General features: G+C 40.4%; 1 protein-coding gene across 1 annotated transcript in view; it reads right to left on the bottom strand.

Moving 5' to 3' along the window:
* LOC118387850 (alpha-mannosidase 2-like) overlaps nt 1-21,299 on the bottom strand; it is a 69,598-nt gene that overhangs the window by 42,758 nt on the left and 5,541 nt on the right. Inside the window, exons 3-9 of the mRNA XM_052525914.1 lie at nt 17,019-17,163; nt 13,986-14,157; nt 11,575-11,702; nt 10,361-10,534; nt 5,058-5,244; nt 4,150-4,327; nt 3,682-3,881 (exon numbers count right to left, since the gene is read on the bottom strand). Of these exons, the coding sequence (XP_052381874.1) occupies nt 3,682-3,881; nt 4,150-4,327; nt 5,058-5,244; nt 10,361-10,534; nt 11,575-11,702; nt 13,986-14,157; nt 17,019-17,163 (1,184 nt within the window). The remainder of the gene's footprint in view (nt 1-3,681; nt 3,882-4,149; nt 4,328-5,057; nt 5,245-10,360; nt 10,535-11,574; nt 11,703-13,985; nt 14,158-17,018; nt 17,164-21,299) is intronic.

The following is a 21,299-nucleotide window of genomic DNA, read 5'->3' as shown; positions in this document are numbered from 1 at the left end:
AACTATTTAAATTGACCCACCCCCGCACATTGACTCGGAACTGGTACTGGTATTGTTATTTTATTGTTAATTTTAATATTCTTTTACTTGAGTTTATTTGGTAAATATTTTCTTAACTCTTTCTTGAACTGCATTGTTGGTTAAAGAACCTCTTAATGATCCGCCCCTTATTTCAAATTGTAATCTAAAATGGCCTACCTAATTCTAACTGCCTGTAGCTCAGGCCCTGAAGCAAGGATATGCACATTCTTGGTACCATTTGAAAGGAAACACTTTGATGTTTGTGGAAATGTGAAAGGAATGTAGAAGAATTTAACACAATAGATCTGGTAAAAGATAATACAAAGAAAAAAACAACCGTTCTTTTGTATTTTTTTTGTACCATCATCTCTGAAATGCAAGAGAAAGGCCATAATGTATTATTCCAGCCCAGGTGCAATTTAGATTTTGGCCACTGGATGGCAGTAGTGTATGTGCAGCATTTTAGACTGATCCAATGAACCATTGTATTTTTGTTCAAACTGTTGTATCAAGACTGCCCAAATGTGCCTAATTTGTTTATTTATAACTTTTCCTGTTCAAAATTTAGCACTCTCCTCAAACAATAGCATGGTATTCCTTCATTGTAATAGCTACTGTAAATTGGAAGGTGCAGTTAGATTAACAAGAATTTAAGCTTTCTGCCAACATCAGATATGTCTATGTCCTGGGAAATGTTCTTGTTACTTACAACCTCTTAGCCTACGTTAGCTCAACTGTCCCGTGGAAGGAGCAAAAACTCCCGAAACCAAATCTAAACAAGGCCAAATCAGAAAGTCGCCTTTTAAGCTTACAGTGTACATGAGGGAATGCCAAGTTGGCTGTCAATTAGCCAAACAATGGACCAAACGACATTGATTATTTATCTAAAGTAGCTGCTGGGGACCAGCCCAAACCACAAGGCTCACTTGTGTAGAAACTATAGTATACTAATGAATGAATGAACATTTCTGTAAATGTGAATTTACACCACAGTGTAAACAGTGAAGTAAATTCAGTGAAGTATATTAAAATCTGCTAAATGGTACTACATACAAGTAAAACCAACATCAACTGTTGGTTTCCTGCATGTCTTCATTTATGCCCTGGCGACCCTAAAGTCGTGGATCTATGCCTAGAAGACGCAGGCAGAGAAATATCCCACAAGCCTTACAGACCCTTTCTATAATCATGACTAACCTTCCCAACACCACACTCAATACGGGCTCTAACTGACCGTGTTGATGATGGGAAGAGATTGTCCTTTGTACTAATTTGGGAGAGACTGTCCATTGTACTAATTAAGGCTAGTAATTAGTCTACTGGACTGTCTCCTTGCCGGAGAGGGTGTCTACCCCCGGCAGGTCCAACCAAGCCAGACAGGTCGAAGGGTAGCAGGCGGACAAAGCACCACCTAAAAAAAATGACGTGTTACATGAACCTTTACTAAAGAAAGAAACAGACTGGATCAAAGGCAACGACCTGGTGGAGATCTTCTCAAGCCTGTGAATTAAGGTTAAAGTCTACAAGTACTAAATGCATTAAAGTCAAGTCTGTCTGGTCAGTGTTTAAGGTTATTAGATGGTGGACCATTAGATTGGTTTTCCTTTCTTTCAACACTTTGGAGTGAGAAGACTGAATTAGAATATTTGATTGGATTCATATTCATCAATATGCAAGAGGTTGGTAAAAAAAACGTCATTACGAATGCAACAAAAATAATATCAAACAAGCATATTATTTCAATCAAAAAGGCTTGTAATAATTGTAATAGGCTTAGTTTGAGATGTGGGTAAATTATTCACAGTTTGTTTTTGGGCTGTCTCAGAGCTTCAAATGTAAAAATAACAATTTCTCCAATCAATTATGTGTTTATAATGCTGTGCATTTTTACATTGCACAGTGGATTAGTTTCACCATGTCTTTGATTGAGTTACAGAATTCTTTATTTGAATTGGATCTCCATGAGCAGACACCTTGGCAACCACTAGTCTTCCTGGTAAATCAAATCAAACTTTATTTGTCACACGAGCCGAATACAACAGGTGTAGTACTATCAAGCCCTTTTAAGAAATGCTAGCGGCCAAGACTGAATTCAAACACGAGTTGGTTTCGGTGTGTGGTTTGATGTGGGTGTCTCTTGTGTGTTCGCAGGTGGGGAGAGCTATCCAAATTATTTAGCTAATTAGCTTCAAGCTAGCTGGTGTGCGACTATGGCAAAATTGTTTTCATGTTGCACACCTTTTAGTTTTCTCATTAAATGCTTTCAATATTTGTATATGAATTTCTACAATTTATAGTTGGTTTAAGGTTGAAATTTGGAGCACTTGGAATTTTTATATTGTCCCATGTACATTGTGTAATTTAACGATGGTCCCTAACTAGCCCCATAGAGATATTCAAACTCAACCCTAATTTACCACAGACATTACGATTAGGTCACATGCAGCTGCACTCTGAATTGATAATTATTTGTGTGCTGCCAGCTGTGGGCAGAATTGAAACAAACCCAACCTTAATTTACGTTGTGAGGCAGTCACGACCAAAAGTCTCAAGAAACTCTTGTTTTGGACGAGACTGACTTCATGACCAAAATTATCCTATTTACATTTAGTAGTACATTTTGACACTAGAATAAATGTTTCGGCATCATTTCGATGCCACATAGGTTGTTTTCTAAATGCGAAGGTCATTTTTTTAGGGGCAGTTGCTCTTTAACCAGTCATCCAATACATGCACTTACAGTGATTCACTTTCTATGTTGAAATTGTACTGCTTGTAAAAAATAATCTATGTAATCTCTTTTGGTTGACGGATGACGATTTGAAATTTAGCAATATAGATACATTTTTTAAAAATGTATAGGACGTAGAAAAAGACATTAGAATACATTGTAAAAAAAGAAACAGAGAAAAAGTAACAGAGAAAAATGAAACAGAGAAAAATGAAACAGAGAAAAATGAAACAGAGAAAAATGAAACAGAGAAAAAGAAACAGAGAAAAAGAAAACAGAGAAAAAAGAAACAGAGAAAAAAACAGAAAAAAAGAAACAGAGAAAAATGAAACAGAGAAAAATGAAACAGAGAAAAATGAAACAGAGAAAAAGAAACAGAGAAAAAGAAACAGAGAAAAAGAAACAGAGAAAAAAGAAAAACAGAGAAAAAGAAACTGAGAAAAAGAAACAGAGAAAAAGAAACAGAGAAAAAGAAACAGAGAAAAAGAAACAGAGAAAAAAACAGAGAAAAATGAAACAGAGAAAATGAAACAGAGAAAATGAAACAGAGAAAAATGAAACAGAGAAAAATGAAACAGAGAAAAAGAAACAGAGAAAAAGAAACAGAGAAAAAAAAAAACAGAGAAAAAGAAACAGAGAAAAAGAAACAGAGAAAAAGAAACAGAGAAAAAGAAACAGAGAAAAAGAAACAGAGAAAAAGAAACAGAGAAAAATGAAACAGAGAAAAATGAAACAGAGAAAAATGAAACAGAGAAAAATGAAACAGAGAAAAAGAAACAGAGAAAAAAGAAACAGAGAAAAAAGAAAAACAGAAAAAGAAACTGAGAAAAAGAAACAGAGAAAAAGAAACAGAGAAAAAAGAAACAGAGAAAAAAGAAAAACAGAGAAAAAGAAACAGGTTGCCACAAAATAACGGTCTGTGCTCCCACCTGAGGTGTGACTCCAGCACGCGGTCCAGGCGTTTGTAGAAGGGTCGGGACGTGAAGTAACCGCTCCAGTAGTGGTCATCTCGGTCTGCGTAGGTGAAGAAGTCTCCGCTGACCACAGGTAAAGAGGGAACAGTGTGACCGGGGTCTGTGGCCGATTTACGAAGAGCATTGAAGTAATCCGTGATGGTGCCGAACTGAGCCTAGAACAGAATACGCCAGTTAGAAGAGATCAACTCTATCAAACTCTATCGTTAATGCTGTAGGGTAGTTTACTCTTCTGCTTTATTGAGAGGGTGGGAAGCCAACAAAATACACCATTTCACGATCAACCATCGTGTGTTGCATCAAAACCTTAACCCCCACCATCTTCCACTATTGCAAACCTAATAAACCTGAAATAAACCTGGCCGCTTGAAAAGGAAAACTTCCTGTATATTCAACGCAACATTCCAGCTCCCAAAGTCAGACCTTGACGTGTAGTTCTGGATGAGAGTTCATGTAGTCAAAGAGCTTCTGGTAGTTCTGGAACTGCTGGTCCCACTCCAAGGCCTCTGTGTAGCGGAAGTCGTCCCCCAGGGGGACCATCACCACCTTGGTTCTGAATAGCTTGGACTTCTTCCTGTACTGGTCCAGCAGCATCTGAACCCTAGGGATCATGGGAAAAAGAGTCACTATACTACAACGAATTCACCGTTTTCATGACATATGAAGCTGTAATCGTGCTTCTACACCTGCATTACTTGCTGTTTGGGGGTTTTAGGCTGGGTTTCTGTACGGCACTTTGTGACATCAGCTGATGCAAGAAGGGCTTTATAAATACATTTGATTGATTGATTCATAATTGACAATGAATTATCTGTGTGTGTGTTCGTGCATTCACGTGTGTGGTCAATTCTCTAGTCTCTGGTGGATTTGCTACTGTGTCAGAAAGTCCACTTATCATCAGAGACTATCTTGAGTTAGAAAAACAAAGGCCATCTGAAATTCCTATTACCACAAAATATTATCGTACAGTAGCGTCGATGTCTCATCTTATTCATACAAAGTGTTTGACCCATGTCCATAACATTATCAAACTGTAGAGAGAATGTGGACCGTCTGTCTACCCCGTAAACCAGTGTTTCTAATACTTGTCTGTACTAGAGAGAAGAAAGCTACAGGACAGACCACCGATTAAGAAACACTTTACATTGAGGACCCAAAGCCTTTGTGACCAGCTTTGCTTTTGTTGTGTTTGAATGTCAAGTGTTGTTAGTAACTGTGAGCCTCAAGCCAAAGACAATTTCCTGTTTCATGTAAATTCGATAGAACAATAAAGATTGGTTTCTTATAGAGACACAGTATCAATCTCATTCCATTTCTATGTGATTGGTCACCTCTGTTGTACATTTCCATCCGTGATTGGCTGAGGGGGGACCCTCCAGGGACAGCTGACCCGCCCACCAGGAAGTCTCTTGAAGTCAAACTGGCAGCAGATCTTGGGGTCGGGGCCACACGTGTGGGGAACATCGTAACTGTAGAAGGGCATCATGTGACATAGAATGTCCGTGCTGGAGGCTGGGTCTGCAAACAGATAGAATAGAACATGAAATAGAATAGAGAATTAGAATATAACATAGAAACATAATAGAGTATTAGAATAGAACATGAAATAGAATAGAGTATTAGAATAGAACATAGAAAATATGTAGTTTCTTCCTAACGGTACGTCTTGTGTGGTATTTGCATTTGACAGAACAAAGAATGCACAAGCATTCTTATGACAACATATCAGAATGTGGACTGTAAACATATAGCTAGCATGCAATGTCTAAAAACTGTTTGAAAAAAAAACTGTTGACATTTCTATCTGAAAGAGACTGGCCGCTGTATGCACGCAGTATTCAAAAGTACTAACATTTATCCCTTATTAGAAATAACAACTAATTCCTGGTCGCTTGTATGATGATATAAAATTATATAAAATAAAATTGGATGATGATCTGATCTGGCACTGAACCGATGACTAATTTGCTACGACCAAGCAGTAGCGGTGCGTGGGTAAAATCACTGGGGATGATGATAATGATGATGTTTGTAACCTGTTAATTCAAATGCCGAGACAATAAGAAGACACAGCAGCATAATAAATTAAGCCACAGCTTTGTTTTATCACAAAACCAGATGGCAACCTCTGTCCAGTGAAGTCCACAAAGCATATTGCATGTAACAAACAGTTGCATGGTCAAGCAAGTTAATGTTTCCGACATTTAAAGACCACTAAAAAACTTTGAAGCACAGAGAGTTACGTCAAGTCGCAAAGAAAACAAGAGCTGCCTCTACTATTCCAGCACCATTTGAACATCAAATCAACTATGCTTAGTCCAATACAATGACAACTAACAGATACCAAAAACGATTTAGTCCAATCAACGTAAGCTGAATATGATGTGGCTGTCCATGGTTCTGATTTGTGTGTGTGTGTGCGTGCGTACGTGTTTCTTGCAAGTAGAAAAACACGTTGACCTACTTTTAGAGAAACGCCAATGCCATTCTCCTCTCTTTCATGTTGACAAAACGGTAGTAGACACTTATTTTTTGTTGTCCTAGGCTTCTTGGCTAAAATGCTTGCTCGCGACCCTAACTTCCATTCATGGGTAACGTTAGCTAGTTAGCATTAGCCTTCTACATCTAGCTACATGTTGAACTTCCATCCTCTCAGGCCAGGGGCACAACAATGTATGAATTAATGGTTGGTTCAAAATTGCCGTTATAATCATTGGCCAGTACGACGAATTAAGTAAAACCACAAGTTCAAATCCCCATGTCCATCCATGGCTAATTTAGGAAAGGGTTAATTTTAGCTAGCTAACAACAGGAAGGACAACAACACGAGATGCAACAATTAAAGTTTTTCTGTCAATAACATATGCTCTCAATGGGATTTGATAGGAGTGATTCCAAAATCCAAGGTGGCTTCCCTTAACACTTTGTTTTGGTGTGCCAGGACCATTCACAGATGAGCCTTCTCGGTTTATCTCGGTTTATCACTGGCTTCCTTTGCCTTCAATGCTACGGGTGGCAACAGTGTCATACTCGTTTGGACCAGACAGCATCAGATAGATGGCATTCACAATTGAGAGACAGAGGGGCGCTGTTTCGCTCACTTATATGCTTTCTCCTGGGAGATACTCTTGCGGATTGAAGGAAAATTATGAAACACAGAAAGACGAAAGATAAATCATTTTATGTTTTTAAATGTTAATTGGTAAAATTTTTGGGGTAGCCTGGCTTCCCTTGGCATCTATGAATACACACCACTGCGGCCAAGTGAGATTAAATCCTATTTGTCCTGCAGTGGAAGTGGCCTGCTTCCTGAGCTGGAGGATGCTGTCACCTCCCATATGGATCTGCCAGTGTGACATTGCACATTTCAAACCATGCACTCTATTATGCCACAGGATGTCTGTCTCTCAAAACAATAGCAGAGTGATGTTTCCAACCCCTACATCAGTGTTGGTTTTCCATGACATGTATTTGACCCCGCGTTTGTTATTGAGTAGAGGGAACAGTGTCACGTGTGCTCCCTCTCCGGCCTCTAGGTCACCAGGCTGCTCATTATGGCGCACACCTGTCACCATCGTTACGCGCACCTGCGCGTCATCAGACTCACCTGGACTCCATCACCTCCTTAATTACCTGCCCTATTTATGTCACTTCCTTTGGTTCCTTCCCCAGGCATTATTGTTTCTGTTCCAGTGTATTGTCTGTGCGTCGTTTGTGGTTCTTATGTTGTATTGTGTTGTGTTGTATTGCGTTGTATTGCGTTGTGTTTGCGTTGTGTTGCGTTGCGTTGTATTGCATTGTGTTGCGTTGTGTTGCGTTGTGTTGTGTTGTGTTGTATTGTATTGTATTGTATTGTGTTGTATTGTATTGTGTTGTGTTGTGTATTGTGTTGTGTTGTGTATTGTATTGTGTTGTGTTGTATTGTATTGTATTGTATTGTATTGTGTTGTGTTGTGTTGTGTTGTGTTTATTTCTTAAAACACTCACTCACCCTGAACCTGCTTCCCGACTCTCAGCGCACATCGTTACACATACAGAGAAGGTAAGCAGCATACACACTAGCTATAGAAAGCTTAATAATATACTGTATTCTACTGTTATTTGACCAGTAAGTTGCAGGTAAAACAACATTCTCAGACCAACCGACTGTCATTCGACTATTCATTCCACGTTCATTTCATTCAAGTCTTCAAAGCTAAAAAACACGACTTAAAAAAAAAACTCATGTATATAATGTAGGTGCTCTTTTATTTGTGTGTTTCAAAACATTGTCCAGAGACTAAGCTGTATAATTAGGGAGTGTGTCCCCTGGCAGAATGGCACCACATAGCCAAACAAACTAATCTACTCAAATCAAATTGTATTTATCACATGCGCCAAATACAACTGGTATAAACTTTACAGTGAAATTCTGGCTCACGAACCTTTCACAACGATGCAGTTTAAAAAAAAATAAAACACTAACTAACAAAAATGAATAAAATAAAGGACACAAGAATGAAGCTATATACAGGTAGTACCAGTATCAGATCAATGTGCAGAGGTACGAGGTACTTGAGGTAGATATGTACATGAAGGCAGGGTCAAGTGACTAGGCATCGGGCTAGATAATAATAAAAACGGAGTAGCAGCAGTAAATGATGAGTGTAAAAGTACGTGTGTTTGTGTGAGTGTACGTGTGCATATGTATGTTTGTGTTGTGTCGGTATGTGTGTGTGTGTGCATTATGTATTATGTATTTGAATATGTGAGGGATTTGCGTGGGAGAGACAATGTAGTGTGTGTGAGTGAGTATTTAAAGTCTAGTGAGTGTGCAAGGTCAGTGCAAGGTAGAGTCAGTGCAGATAGTTTGGGTACCATTGGTTGACTATTGGTTGACTACTAGTTGGTTGACTACTAGTCTACAGCTTGGGTGATTGGAGTCTTTGGCCATTTTTGGGGTCTTCCTCTGACACGGCCTGATATAGAGGTCCTGTGGCAGGGAGCTCAGCCCCAGTGTTGTATTGGGCTGTTCACACCACCCTTTGGTCAAGGGCGGTGCTATCGCCATACCAAGCGGTGATGCAGCCAGTCAAGATGCTCTCGATGGTGCAGCTGTCGAACTTTAGAAGGATTTGAGGGCCCATGCCAAATCTTTTCAGCCTCCCGAGGGGCATCAACAAGTATTCAATTCTAACATAAAACACTTCGATAAAAGTGAACCATAAGAACAGAGCACAAACTGATCTGCTCTTTCATCATTGTCTACTATTAAATAACCATAACAGTATTTGATCATTTTCATGACGTAAATAAAAAATTGTAGAGACAGATGCTCTGGCATTGCAGACGATTTCAGCATCTGTCCACCCAGTGAGAATCATTAATGAGTACTGTATCATTTGGCTTAGGGGTTTGAGTAATCACCCGTTTTTGGACAGAGCGTCTGGGGGACGGTTGGTTCCAACATGGCTGCATGGACCCACTAACTGTTACCAACTGTCACATGCACGCGCAGGCACACACAGACACACAAAGCAGATGGTTCACGGCAAATGTGAAACCCCTTATGTTGGTCATGAGGATGTGGTCTCCATTGTTCTTATCAATCAGCATGCTCATCATCAGACCTGGGTTCAAATAGTACTTATCTTCTTTCAAATGCTTCAGCTGTACTCGATTGAGCTTGCCTGGTGTAATGGAACCAACGTAATTGTTTCAAAAGTGAAAACCCTGCCCATCTGGCACTACGTTCAAGCTCAAACACAAATTGAAAGAAATCAAATACTATTTGAACCGAGATCTGTTCATCGCATGAAATGCCTGCCAGACATTTTAAAGCCAGGCCTCAGTCCATACAAGGAGACAATCCGCTATACCACAGATGCTATAAGGTGACGCCAAACAAAATCGGAGCCTTGAGAGACAAGCATGCTCTTGCATGTGATACGCATGAGAAATCCCTCTGCGATGGTCTGAGCGAGTCAATACCGTCCACAGCAGTTGCTACTGTCGCCTATCCTAGCGCTTTTAGGCGAGTCAATACCGTCCACAGCAGATGCTACTGTCGCCTATCCTAGCGCTTTTAGGCGAGTCAATACCGTCCACAGCAGATGCTACTGTCGCCTATCCTAGCGCTTTTAGGCGAGTCAATACCGTCCACAGCAGATGCTACTGTCGCCTATCCTAGCGCTTTTAGGCGAGTCAATACCGTCCACAGCAGATGCTACTGTCGCCTATCCTAGCGCTTTTAGTTACACAAGCTGATTGTCCAGAGTTCAACACTGGGCATCAAACCATCCACAGCACCTGCCACAGCAAATATGTCAAGGAAATGGAAGTAGCTGGAAGCATGCGTTTTCTACCGAGTATAATGTAGTCACTCTGAGGTCATGTTCTTTTGTTTCTGCCGATATAATTAAAACTAGGACTTTGAATATGCTAAATTCAATGGGTGAGCTAGCGCCTGAAACACCGAACGACTGAGGATAGAGGCATGAGGAGCAGATATCCGGGCAGAGATCTGAAAGAGGCACTGTGTTTATTTGAGGGCCTTTCGCACCCTGCCTAGAAAATAATCTAGCTAGGGGAAACACTGGCTCTGGGAAAGCACCCTGAGAGAGCCACAGGGGACACAGTCAGTCTGCATACTTGCCCCAGTTCTGTCTCCAGAAGAACTCCAGGGTCTTCTGACTGGCAAAGTGTTTCTTGACGGAGTAGTGCACCCTCTGGATAAGCATGTTGGTCAGGCCAGCCTGTTTCAGCAGGTACGCGTTGGTAGGGGAGTAGCCAAACGGGTCCACAGACCAGCCCGTCTCGGGTTTCACGCCTAACAGGGAAAACCAGAAGGAAGATTCAGGTTCATGCAAACAACTCTCCTCAAAATGTTGAGGAAAAATGGATAAACAAGAAAACAATGAAACATCACCTACATTTTTTTTGTGATAAACATCTGTTACACAGGTCGCCCCGTTCAATCAACCAGTCTTCATTTGTCATCCTCCCTAACTTTTTAAGTCACTAGCTGCCACTGGGTTAATGTGTTCATGTGTAAAAAGTTCAAATATCTGATGGTTAAAGTATGCCAATCATTTTGTGTCAATCACGCAAAATAACAAATATGTTGAGCAAATACACTGAGAGTACAAGACATTAGGAGAGTGTTAAGTCAAGACAAATCACTAGCAAGTAGCTATCATTTGTGACTGGATGCGTGTGTAAACACACCTGTCTCTCCAGCACAGGAAAACAAACAGCTTCACAGTGAGTGTACAAAATAATATGAACACCTGCTCTTTCCATGGCATAGACTGACCAGGTGAAACCAGCTGAAAGCTATGATCCCTTATTGATGTCACTTGTTAAATCCACTTCAATCACTGTAGATGAAAGGGTGGAGACCTGTTAAATACAGAATTTTAAGCCTCAAAACAATTGAGACCTGGATTGTGTATGCGTGCCAATCAGAGGGTGAATGGTCAAGACAAAATATTGAAGTGCCTTAGAACGGGGTTTGGTGGTAGGTGCCAGGCACACTGGTTTGTGTCAAGAACTGCAACGCTGCTGGGTTTTTCACGCTCAACAGTTTCCCCCGTATGTATCAAGAATGGTCCACCACCCAAAGGACATCCAGCCAAATTGACACAACTGTGGGCCAGCATCCCTGTGGAACACTTTCGACACCTTGTAGAGTCCCATCTCCCCGAAGAAGTGAGGTTGTTCTGAGGGGAAAAAGGGGGAGCAACTCAATATTAGGAAGATGTTCCAGATGTTTCGTACACTCAGTGTATGTTGTGTTTGCCAACAACATTTATTTTTTACGATCTCTTTCCAGATAACAAATGCCTGATATATTTATTATGTACTCACCCAAATTTCTCTCCAACCACTGGTGTCCCTCCAATAGCTGGTCAATTAATGCAAAGTAGTGCGAGTTGGCTTCATCAGGCATCACCCAGCCTCCAGTTGTAATCTCCAACTGGCCTCGCTCAACCAGACTAAAGAACACCGAGCAAAAGGATCCGGATTTCAGATTGTCAACTCAGTCAATTACCGTCTCATAGCTCACAAACCAAAATATAAACAAACAAATCGTGAAGCGATCCAAAAAACCTGCAGCTTCATGAATTTGACCTTGTGGATTAAAAAGAGATGCTTTCGGTCACAAACATTACGACATGGATAATACGACAATCTGAGGGTGTCAAACGTGCATCTTAGTTGCAGGAGAAATCAAGGCCTCTACACATTGCAATAATTAGATCCATCTCCTCCTCAGTTGCTGTTTAATTATCTTACTCCTATGTCCTAAGAGTGAAACCAACCACTTTAGTAGATACTCCCCCCTTACTAGAAACCTCTTGCATTGACTTTGAGTCAGCATCGTTCCCCTGTTCGCAGAGCATATTTCATCTGCAGACCTCTTTAACGTGTCCCTGGCAAGTCCCTATAATATGTTGCTGCATGGAGCAGCAACACAAAGTACGACGACTCAGCCCTTTCTGGAATAGGAATAGCTCTTTATTTTCTCTCCTTGGAAACCGGATTTTCCTCTGGGATCATTCAATCACCGGTGGGTTTCTTTCACTGATTGGACGGGCGGGAGCGGGGTGTAGTGTAGGTCTGTCCGGGCGAAGAAGAGTTGGAGTGAGGAAAGCAGGTGCCATCTTCACTGAGCCGATTAGCAACACTGCATTCTAACGAGGACGGATGGAAGTGGCTGTCCTACAAATCCCAAACATGCTGCTCAAAAAAACAAGCTCCTCTCAAATCCTAAAGGTGTTTTGCCGAAGAAATAATGAGGTTGTTTGTTTGAATTTCTTGAGTGATAGTTCTCCGTGTACTGTAACGGGGGACATTTTATCATTAAGCGCCAGACCTTGAATTTGCTGACATCAAATGAAAACCTGCAAAGAAAATAAGTTATTAAATGAGCAACAGCACCCTTCAAAAAAAGAGCAAACACGGAATATTCTCCAACAAAAAAAAAGGAATGGATCTGGTTCTCTTTGAACTCCCTGCGCATCAAATCAATAGTGAATAAATATTAGTGTTGGATTTTTCATCTTCCTCCATCCTTCACCTTAAGGCTGTTTTTGCTTGTGCTCCTAATTGGAATTCTAACCTGCAGCTGAAATGTTTATTGCATTTCATACACCGTTTTGTAATCTCCCAAGGCTTAGTGCTGAAACCTTACCCGCCAGTAGCTCATCGTGAGCATGGCCAATGCACACAGCATTTGTGATACCCTCTTTGCCTTTGGGGCTGTTTTCTGAAGCGGAAAACCCTATCCCCATCACTCCCTCCATGTCGTTCGCAGAGAACCCCCTAACTCCTGACAACTGTTACATCCTCAAGGGGACATTATCAACAGCAAAGAGACTGAGGCAGAGAGAGAGAGAGCATGTGTGAGCCCATGTGCCTCTCACAAGCACAATTGATTTTATGACCTCACGACCATTTGGAGTCAGTTTGGCTTGTTAAGGCAATTCAAACCAATGAACTCCTGCTGCCAGGTAAAGAATAGTTGTACTGTAAACTGGGACGTGGCCATTGATTTACCTGTACATACTGTATAATGACAATCTCGGGCTGTGAGGTTGAGTTAATTTATCTACAACTTCTTCACTTCTAATGTCATTGCATTTTTAATAAACCCTATAAAACTGCTAGCCCTAAGCAAGGTATAACCTTCCTTTAATTAAAATGGGAATAACAGGAGCATCGGAATATTATTGCAAATCCACTAAGGAATTAGCTTCCATGTCTACAGCAGCCAAGCTAAATCAAGAATACACTAACAGAATCCATAAGTGATTTGCAGTGGTGTACAGTACTTAAGTAAAAATACTTGAAAGTACTAATTAAGTTGTTTTATTCCTGTACTTTACTTTACTATTCATAGTTTTGAAAACTTCTACTTTTACTTCACTACATTCCGAAAGAAAATTATGTACTTTTTACTCCATACATTTTCCCTGACACACAAAAGAACTTGTTACATTTTGAATGCTTGGCAGGACAGGAAAATGGTCTAATTTATATAAGGATTTTTTTTACTTTTCATACTTAAATATATTTAAATACATTTAGACTTTTACTCAAGTAGGATTTTACTGGCCAATTTTCACTTTTACTTGACTAATTTTCTTTTAAGGTATCTTTACTTTTACTTTCACTCAAGTATGAAAACTGGGAACTTATTTCACCGCTGGTGATTTGCTGCTCGCATTGATTTCAGTCTCAACTTGAAGCTAGAATGACACAGACAGAACTCCTACCTCTTGACAGCGTCTCTCTTCTGGCCGTCGATGTTGTCCCACCACTTGGAGAAGTAGGAGATCTCGGACCAGATCATTTTCCTGCGGCTGTCCTCGTGGAGTTTCACCACCATGTTGTTCAGGATGTGCTGGGTCTGGTCCCGGTAGTAGTCGTCAAACGTCTTCAGCCATCCTGAAAATGAACAAATGGACAACTATGACAAAGTGGTTGAGCATACATTATGACTGTAGAGTGGTGTGTACGGGAACAATCTATGTGTGCTCAGTTCTACATAAATGCTATGTGGTCTGTCTGTCTGCCATAGATTAAATTAACGGATTCAATAAAGCCATCATTTATCATCATCAGGTGAATGAGCAGAACATGTGGTTCAATCAATTTGCCACCTCCATTGATTTCACATGTTATCATATTTCCAATGAAAATCAATGCATAAAAAATAAAAAAAAATCTGAAAATTGCATTGTTCTTTCCACTGCAAGACAAAATAGAAAGACAGCTCAGGTTACTAAAGAGTTAACCAATCTCAGGAACAAAGAATAGACTGGACCTGGCTGTTACTGAGCTGCAGATGCTGCTACTGAGCATACACACGATGTGACAAGCACCCGGAACTACCAGCACTCTTATTGCCTGCACTGACGCCTTCGTCTCTAGAATGCTTGTGAGGGACTACGCCTTCACACTGGAATACATAGTTCAAATGTTCTGTTTCTGTGGAAAATGTAACAGTGAGGAAATGTATAGAAAACAGGCTTCTTATACGTCTGATCAATTGTTTTAGTGGTAACAGGACAAGACTTTCATCAATTGCTCTACGACCTTTATGTTGTATAATTAAGCAATAAGGCACGATGGGGTGTGGTATAAAGCCATTATACCACGGCTAAAGGCCGTTCTTAAGCACGACACACCGCGGAGTGCCTTGTTACAGCCCTTAGCCGTGGTTTATTGGCCATATACCACAAGCCCCTGAGGTGCCTTATTGCTATTATAAACTAGTTACCAATGTAATTAGAGCAGTAAAAATACATATTTTGTCATACCTGTAGTATATGGTCTGATATACAACGACTGTCAGAATTTAGGTTTCGAACCACCCAGTTTATAATGTGGTATAATGTAGTCTTTTCATGGTATACTGTGGTATAATGTTTGTCGTTAGGTTGTATACTACGTTATAATGCTTGTCTTTACGTTGTATACTGTGGTATAATGCTTGTCTTTACATTGTATACTGTGGTATAACGCTTGTCTTTACGTTGTATACTGTGGTATAATGCTTGTCTTTATGTTGTATGCTGTGGTATAATGTAGTCTTTTCGTTGTATACTGTGGTATAATGCTTGTCTTTACGTTGTATGCTGTGGTATAATGTAGTCTTTACATTGTATAATGTGGTATAATGTAGTCTTTTCGTTGTATACTGTGGTATAATGCTTGTCTTTAGGTTGTACACTGCGTTATAATGCTTGTCTTTACGTTGTATACTGTGGTATAATGCTTGTCTTTACGTTGTATACTGTGGTATAACGCTTGTCTTTACGTTGTATACTGTGGTATAATGCTTGTCTTTATGTTGTATACTGTGGTATAATGTAGTCTTTAAGTTGTATGCTGTGGTATAATGTAGTCTTTTCGTTGTATACTGTGGTATAATGCTTGTCTTTACGTTGTATGCTGTGGTATAATGTAGTCTTTTCGTTGTATACTGTGGTATAATGCTTGTCTTTACGTTGTATGCTGTGGTATAATGTAGTCTTTACATTGTATAATGTGGTATAATGTAGTCTTTTCGTTGTATACTGTGGTATAATGCTTGTCTTTAGGTTGTACACTGCGTTATAATGCTTGTCTTTACGTTGTATACTGTGGTATAATGCTTGTCTTTAGGTTGTACACTGCGTTATAATGCTTGTCTTTACGTTGTATACTGTGGTATAACGCTTGTCTTTACGCTGTATACTGTGGTATAATGCTTGTCTTTACGTTGTATACTGTGGTATAACGCTTGTCTTTACGTTGTATACTGTGGTATAATGCTTGTCTTTACGCTGTATACTGTGGTATAACGCTTGTCTTTACGTTGTATACTGTGGTATAATGCTTGTCTTTACGATGTATACTGTGGTATAATGCTTGTCTTTACGTTGTATACTGTGGTATAATGCTTGTCTTTACGTTGTATACTGTGGTATAATGCTTGTCTTTACGTTGTATACTGTGGTATAACGCTTGTCTTTACGCTGTATACTGTGGTATAATGCTTGTCTTTACGCTGTATACTGTGGTATAACGCTTGTCTTTACGTTGTATACTGTGGTATAATGCTTGTCTTTACATTGTATACTGTGGTATAATGCTTGTCTTTAGGTTGTACACTGCGTTATAATGCTTGTCTTTACGCTGTATACTGTGGTATAACGCTTGTCTTTACGTTGTATACTGTGGTATAATGCTTGTCTTTACGTTGTATACTGTGGTATAATGCTTGTCTTTACGCTGTATACTGTGGTATAATGCTTGTCTTTACGCTGTATACTGTGGTATAATGATTGTCTTTACGCTGTATACTGTGGTATAATGATTGTCTTTACGCTGTATACTGTGGTATAATGCTTGTCTTTACGTTGTATACTGTGGTATAACGCTTGTCTTTACAATGTATACTGTGGTATAATGCTTGCTCCCTTGGCAGACCATGAAACACAATTAACCTAGAAATATGATTCCTGACTGCTGAGGAGCTGCCTACGCCTTGCTTCCTGTCTACACGAGGTGTGACTGTATTAAGTAGAGAAAACAAAGTGTTGAAGAAGTCACAGAGGAAAGTACAGTGTTTCTAGGTTAGCTTCTAAGGGACAATATACTCCAAAATGAAATGTGAGCGGATGTTTTTTTTTTAAACCTCAAAGGTAGTCTTATGTCAAGACAAATCCATGTCCCACGCCATCGGGCTGTGAAGAACCACACAATCTGGTTTTTGGAGTGTGGTGTCCCTTTAATGCTCCCTGAAGTAGTGCACTGCTTACCAGGATCATTGTGTGAGTGGGGCACAACAAAGACTTGCAGTGGCTCGCTGTCCCATTCATTCTCCTGGTAGGTGATGTCAAATCCTTGTTTCCACACTCCCCCATCAGGATTGTCAAAGGTCAGAAGGTCATAAACATCCAGCAACTGAAAAAGACACACAAAAAACGAACACTCCAACCCCTGTTTCGGTTTTCTCCCCTGAGAAAAATAGTGGGATATTCTTTGAGGTAAACGACGACCGTGAAGAAGGCTAACATACACTGAAGTATATTTCACCTGTTTATTGTCAACGATGTATGATTAGTAGTATTGAAAGTATTGAACAATATGGCCGCAGATAGTCTTGCGTCACTGGTTTGCAGCAAAGCGTCACTTTATTAGGCAATGTTGCCTACTCTAGAATGTGTTTCAAGGAAGTTTCATGTATTCGCTTCAGCTTCAGTTTTGTGTTCACTTTATGTCCAAGTAGCAGTCAAATGAAGTGCCCTACTCCACCACAGTGGAAAGAAAGAAAAAGAATAAGAAAACAACGCATCTGTTCCTGGAAATCGGTGTATGATAACATTCACATCTGTGATATCGGCAGGTCAGAATGAATGCAAATGAGAGATGGAACAGAGGCTGCTTGGGGTTTCTCTGGGACTCGCGCCAACTTAAATATCTGTCTTTGTTTTACGGCCAAATAAAATAACGGAATAATTGGAATGTGATACCGAGAGGACAAGATGATAAAATGTGTTGTCTGTCATGGGTTGATGTGTCCAGTATGGAATGGTACAAGAACCCTTACTAAAGCCATGGTTTTAATAACAGGAACATGAAGCGCAGAAAATAGCTTGTTATCATGATTGGTGTCAAGAAGAAACATGATGACATACAGTGCATTCGGAAAGTATTCAGACCCCTTGGCTTTTCCCACATTTTGTTATGTTACAGCCTGATTCTAAAATATATATTTTTTAAATAATCCTCAACAATCTACACACAATACCCCATAACGACAAAAGTGGAAACAGGTTAGGAGACATTTTTGCACATTTATTAAAAATGAAAAACATAACATACGTATTCAGACCCTTTGCTATGAGACTCGAAATGGACCTCAGGTGCATCCTGTTTCCATTGATCATCCTTGAAATGTTTCTACAACTTGATTAGAGTCCACCTGTGGTAAATTCAATTGATTGGAGATGATTTGGAAAGGCTCACACCTGTCTATATAAGGTCCCACAATTGACAGTGCATGTCAGAGCAAAAACCAAGCCATAATGTCGAAGGAAATGTCCGTAGAGCTCTGAGACAGGATTGTGTTGAGGCACAGATCTGGGGAAGGGTACCAAAACATTTATGCAGCATTGAAGGTCCCCAAGAACACAGTGGCCTCCATCATTCTTAAATTGAATAACTTTGGAACTACCAAGACTCTTCCTAGAGCTGGCCGCCCAGCCAAACTGAGCAATCGGGGGAGAACGGCCTTGGTCAGGGAGGGGACCAAGAACCCGATGGTCACTCTGACAGAGCTCCAGAGTTCCTCTGTGGAGATGGGAGAATCTTCCAGAAGGACAACCATCTCTGCAGCACTCCACTAATCAGGCCTTTATGGTAAAGTGATCAGACGGAAGCCACTCCTCAGTAAAAGGCACATGACAGCCCACTTGGAGTCTGCCAAAAGGCACCGAAATGACTCAAGACCATGAGAAACAATATTCTCTGGTCTGATGAAACCAAGATTGAAGCTCTTTGGCCTGTAAGCCAAGCAACACATCTGGAGGAAACCTGGCACCATCCCTATGGTGAAGCACGGTGGTGGCAGCATCATGCTGTTGGGATGTCTTTCAGCGGCATGGACTGGGAGACTAGTCAGGACCGAGGGAAAGATGAACGGAGCAAAGTGCAGAGAGATCCTTGATGAAACCTCCTCCAGAGTGCTCAGTTCGCCATCCAACAGGACAACAACCCATAAGGACACAGTCAAGACAATGCAGGAGTGCCTTGGGGACAAGTCTCTGAATGTCCTCGAGCGGCCCCTTCAGAGCCTGGACTTGAACCCGATCGAACATCTCTGGAGAGACCTGAAACAATCTGTGCAGCGACGCTCCCCATACAACCTGACAGAGCTTTAGAGGATCTGCAGAGAAGAATGGGAGAAACTCCCCAACTACAAGTGTGCCAAGTTTGTATCGTCATACCCAAGAAGACTTGAGGCTGTTATCGCTGTCAATGGTGCATGAACAAAGTACTGAGTAAAGGGTCTGAATTCTTAGAATTGAAGTCGGAAGTTTACATACACCTTAGCCAAATACATTTAAACTCGGTTTTTCACAATTCCTGACATTTAATCCTTGTAAAGATTCCCTGTCTTAGGTCAGTTAGGATCACCACTTTATTTTAACAATGTGAAATGTCAGAATAATAGTAGAAATAATGATTTATTTCAGCTTTTATTTCTTTCATCACATTCCCAGTGGGTCAGAAGTTTGTATTTGGTAGCATTGCCTTTAAATGGTTTAACTTGGGTCAAATGTTTTGGGTAGCCTTCCACAAGCGTCCCACAATAAGTTGGGTGAATTTTGGCCCATTCCTCCTGACAGAGCTGGGTTAACAGAGTCAGGTTTGTAGGCCTCCTTGCTCCAAAGATTTTTCAGTTCTGCCCACAAATTTTCTATAGGATTGAGGTCAGGGCTTTGTGATGGCCACTCCAATACCTTGACTTTGTTGTCTTTAAGCCATTTTGACACAACTTTAGAGGTATGCCTGGGGTCATTATCCACTTGGAGGACCCATTTGCGATCAAGCTTCCTGACTGACGGATGTTTCCTGACTGATGTCTTGAGATGATGCTTCAATATATCCACATAATTTTCCTCCCTCATGATGTCATCTATTTTGTGAAGTGCACCAGTCCCTCCTGCAGCAAAGCACCCCCACAACATGATGCTGCCACCCGTGCTTCACGGTTGGGATGGTGTTCTTCGGCTTGCAAGTATCAAGTTCAAACCCCTGAGCTGACAAGGTACAAATCTGTCATTCTGCCCCTGAACAGGCAGTTAACCCACTGTTCCTAGGCTGTCATTGAAAATAAGAATTTGTTCTTAACTGACTTGCCTAGTTAAATAAAGGTAAAATAAATAAACATCCACTGGTAAACCTCCAAATGATGTCAATTAGCCTATCAGAAGCTTCTAATGACATAATTTTCTGGAATTTTCCAAGCTGTTTAAAGGCACAGTCAGCTTAGAGTATGTAAACTTCTGACCCATTGGAATTGTGATATAATGATTTATAAGTTAAATAATCTGTCCATAAACTATTTTTGGAAAAATGACTTGTGTTATGCACATAGTAGATGTCCTGACCGACTTGCCAAAACTATAGTTTGTTAACAAGAAATTTGTGGAGTGGTTGAAAAAAGTTTTAATGACTCCAACCTAAGTGTATGTATACTTCCGACTTCAACTATGTAAATGTGATACTTCAGTTTGAATTTGTAATAAACGTGCAAAAATGTCTAAAAACCTGTTTTGGCTTTGTCATTATGGGGTATTGTGCGTAGATGGGGGGGTAACTATTTAATATATTTTAGAATAAGGCTGTAAAGTAACAAAATTTGGAAAAAGTCAAGAGGTCTGAATACTTTCCGAATGCTCCTTCTCTGGTTCAGGCTGTTGAAGAGCTCCAGACTGCTTTTCAGTCATTTTTTTTAAAAATTGTACCTTTATTTAACCAGGTAGGCCAGTTGAGAACATGTTCTCATATACAACTGCGACCTGGCCAAGATAAAGCAAAGCAGTGCGACAAAAAACAACAACACAGAGTTACACATGGGATAAACAAACATACCGTCAATAACACAATACTAATATCTGTATACAGTGTGAACAAATGAAGTAAGGAGGTAAGGCAATAAATAGGCCATAGTGGCAAAGTAATTACAATTTTGCCATTTACACTGGAGTGATGTATGTGCAGATGAGGATGTGCAAGTAGAAATACTGGTGTGCAAAAGAGCAGAAAAACAAAAACAAATATGGGGATGAGGTAGGTAGTTGGTTGGGTGGACTATTTACAGATGGGCTGTGTACAGCTGCAGCGATCGGTAAGCTGCTCAGACTGCTGATGCTTAAAGTTAGTGAGGGAGATATAAGTCTCCAACTTCAGTGATTTTTGCAATTCGTTCCAGCAAAGAACTGGAAGGAAAGGCAGCCAAAGGAGGTGTTGGCTTTGGGGATGACCAGTGAGATATACCTGCTGGATCACGTGCTACGGGTGGGTGTTGCTAT

Source organism: Oncorhynchus keta, chromosome 9, assembly GCF_023373465.1.
Source record: "Oncorhynchus keta strain PuntledgeMale-10-30-2019 chromosome 9, Oket_V2, whole genome shotgun sequence".
NCBI lineage: Eukaryota > Metazoa > Chordata > Actinopteri > Salmoniformes > Salmonidae > Oncorhynchus > Oncorhynchus keta.
Note: the sequence above shows the minus strand (reverse complement) of the source record. Positions and strands in the feature narration are given on the sequence as shown.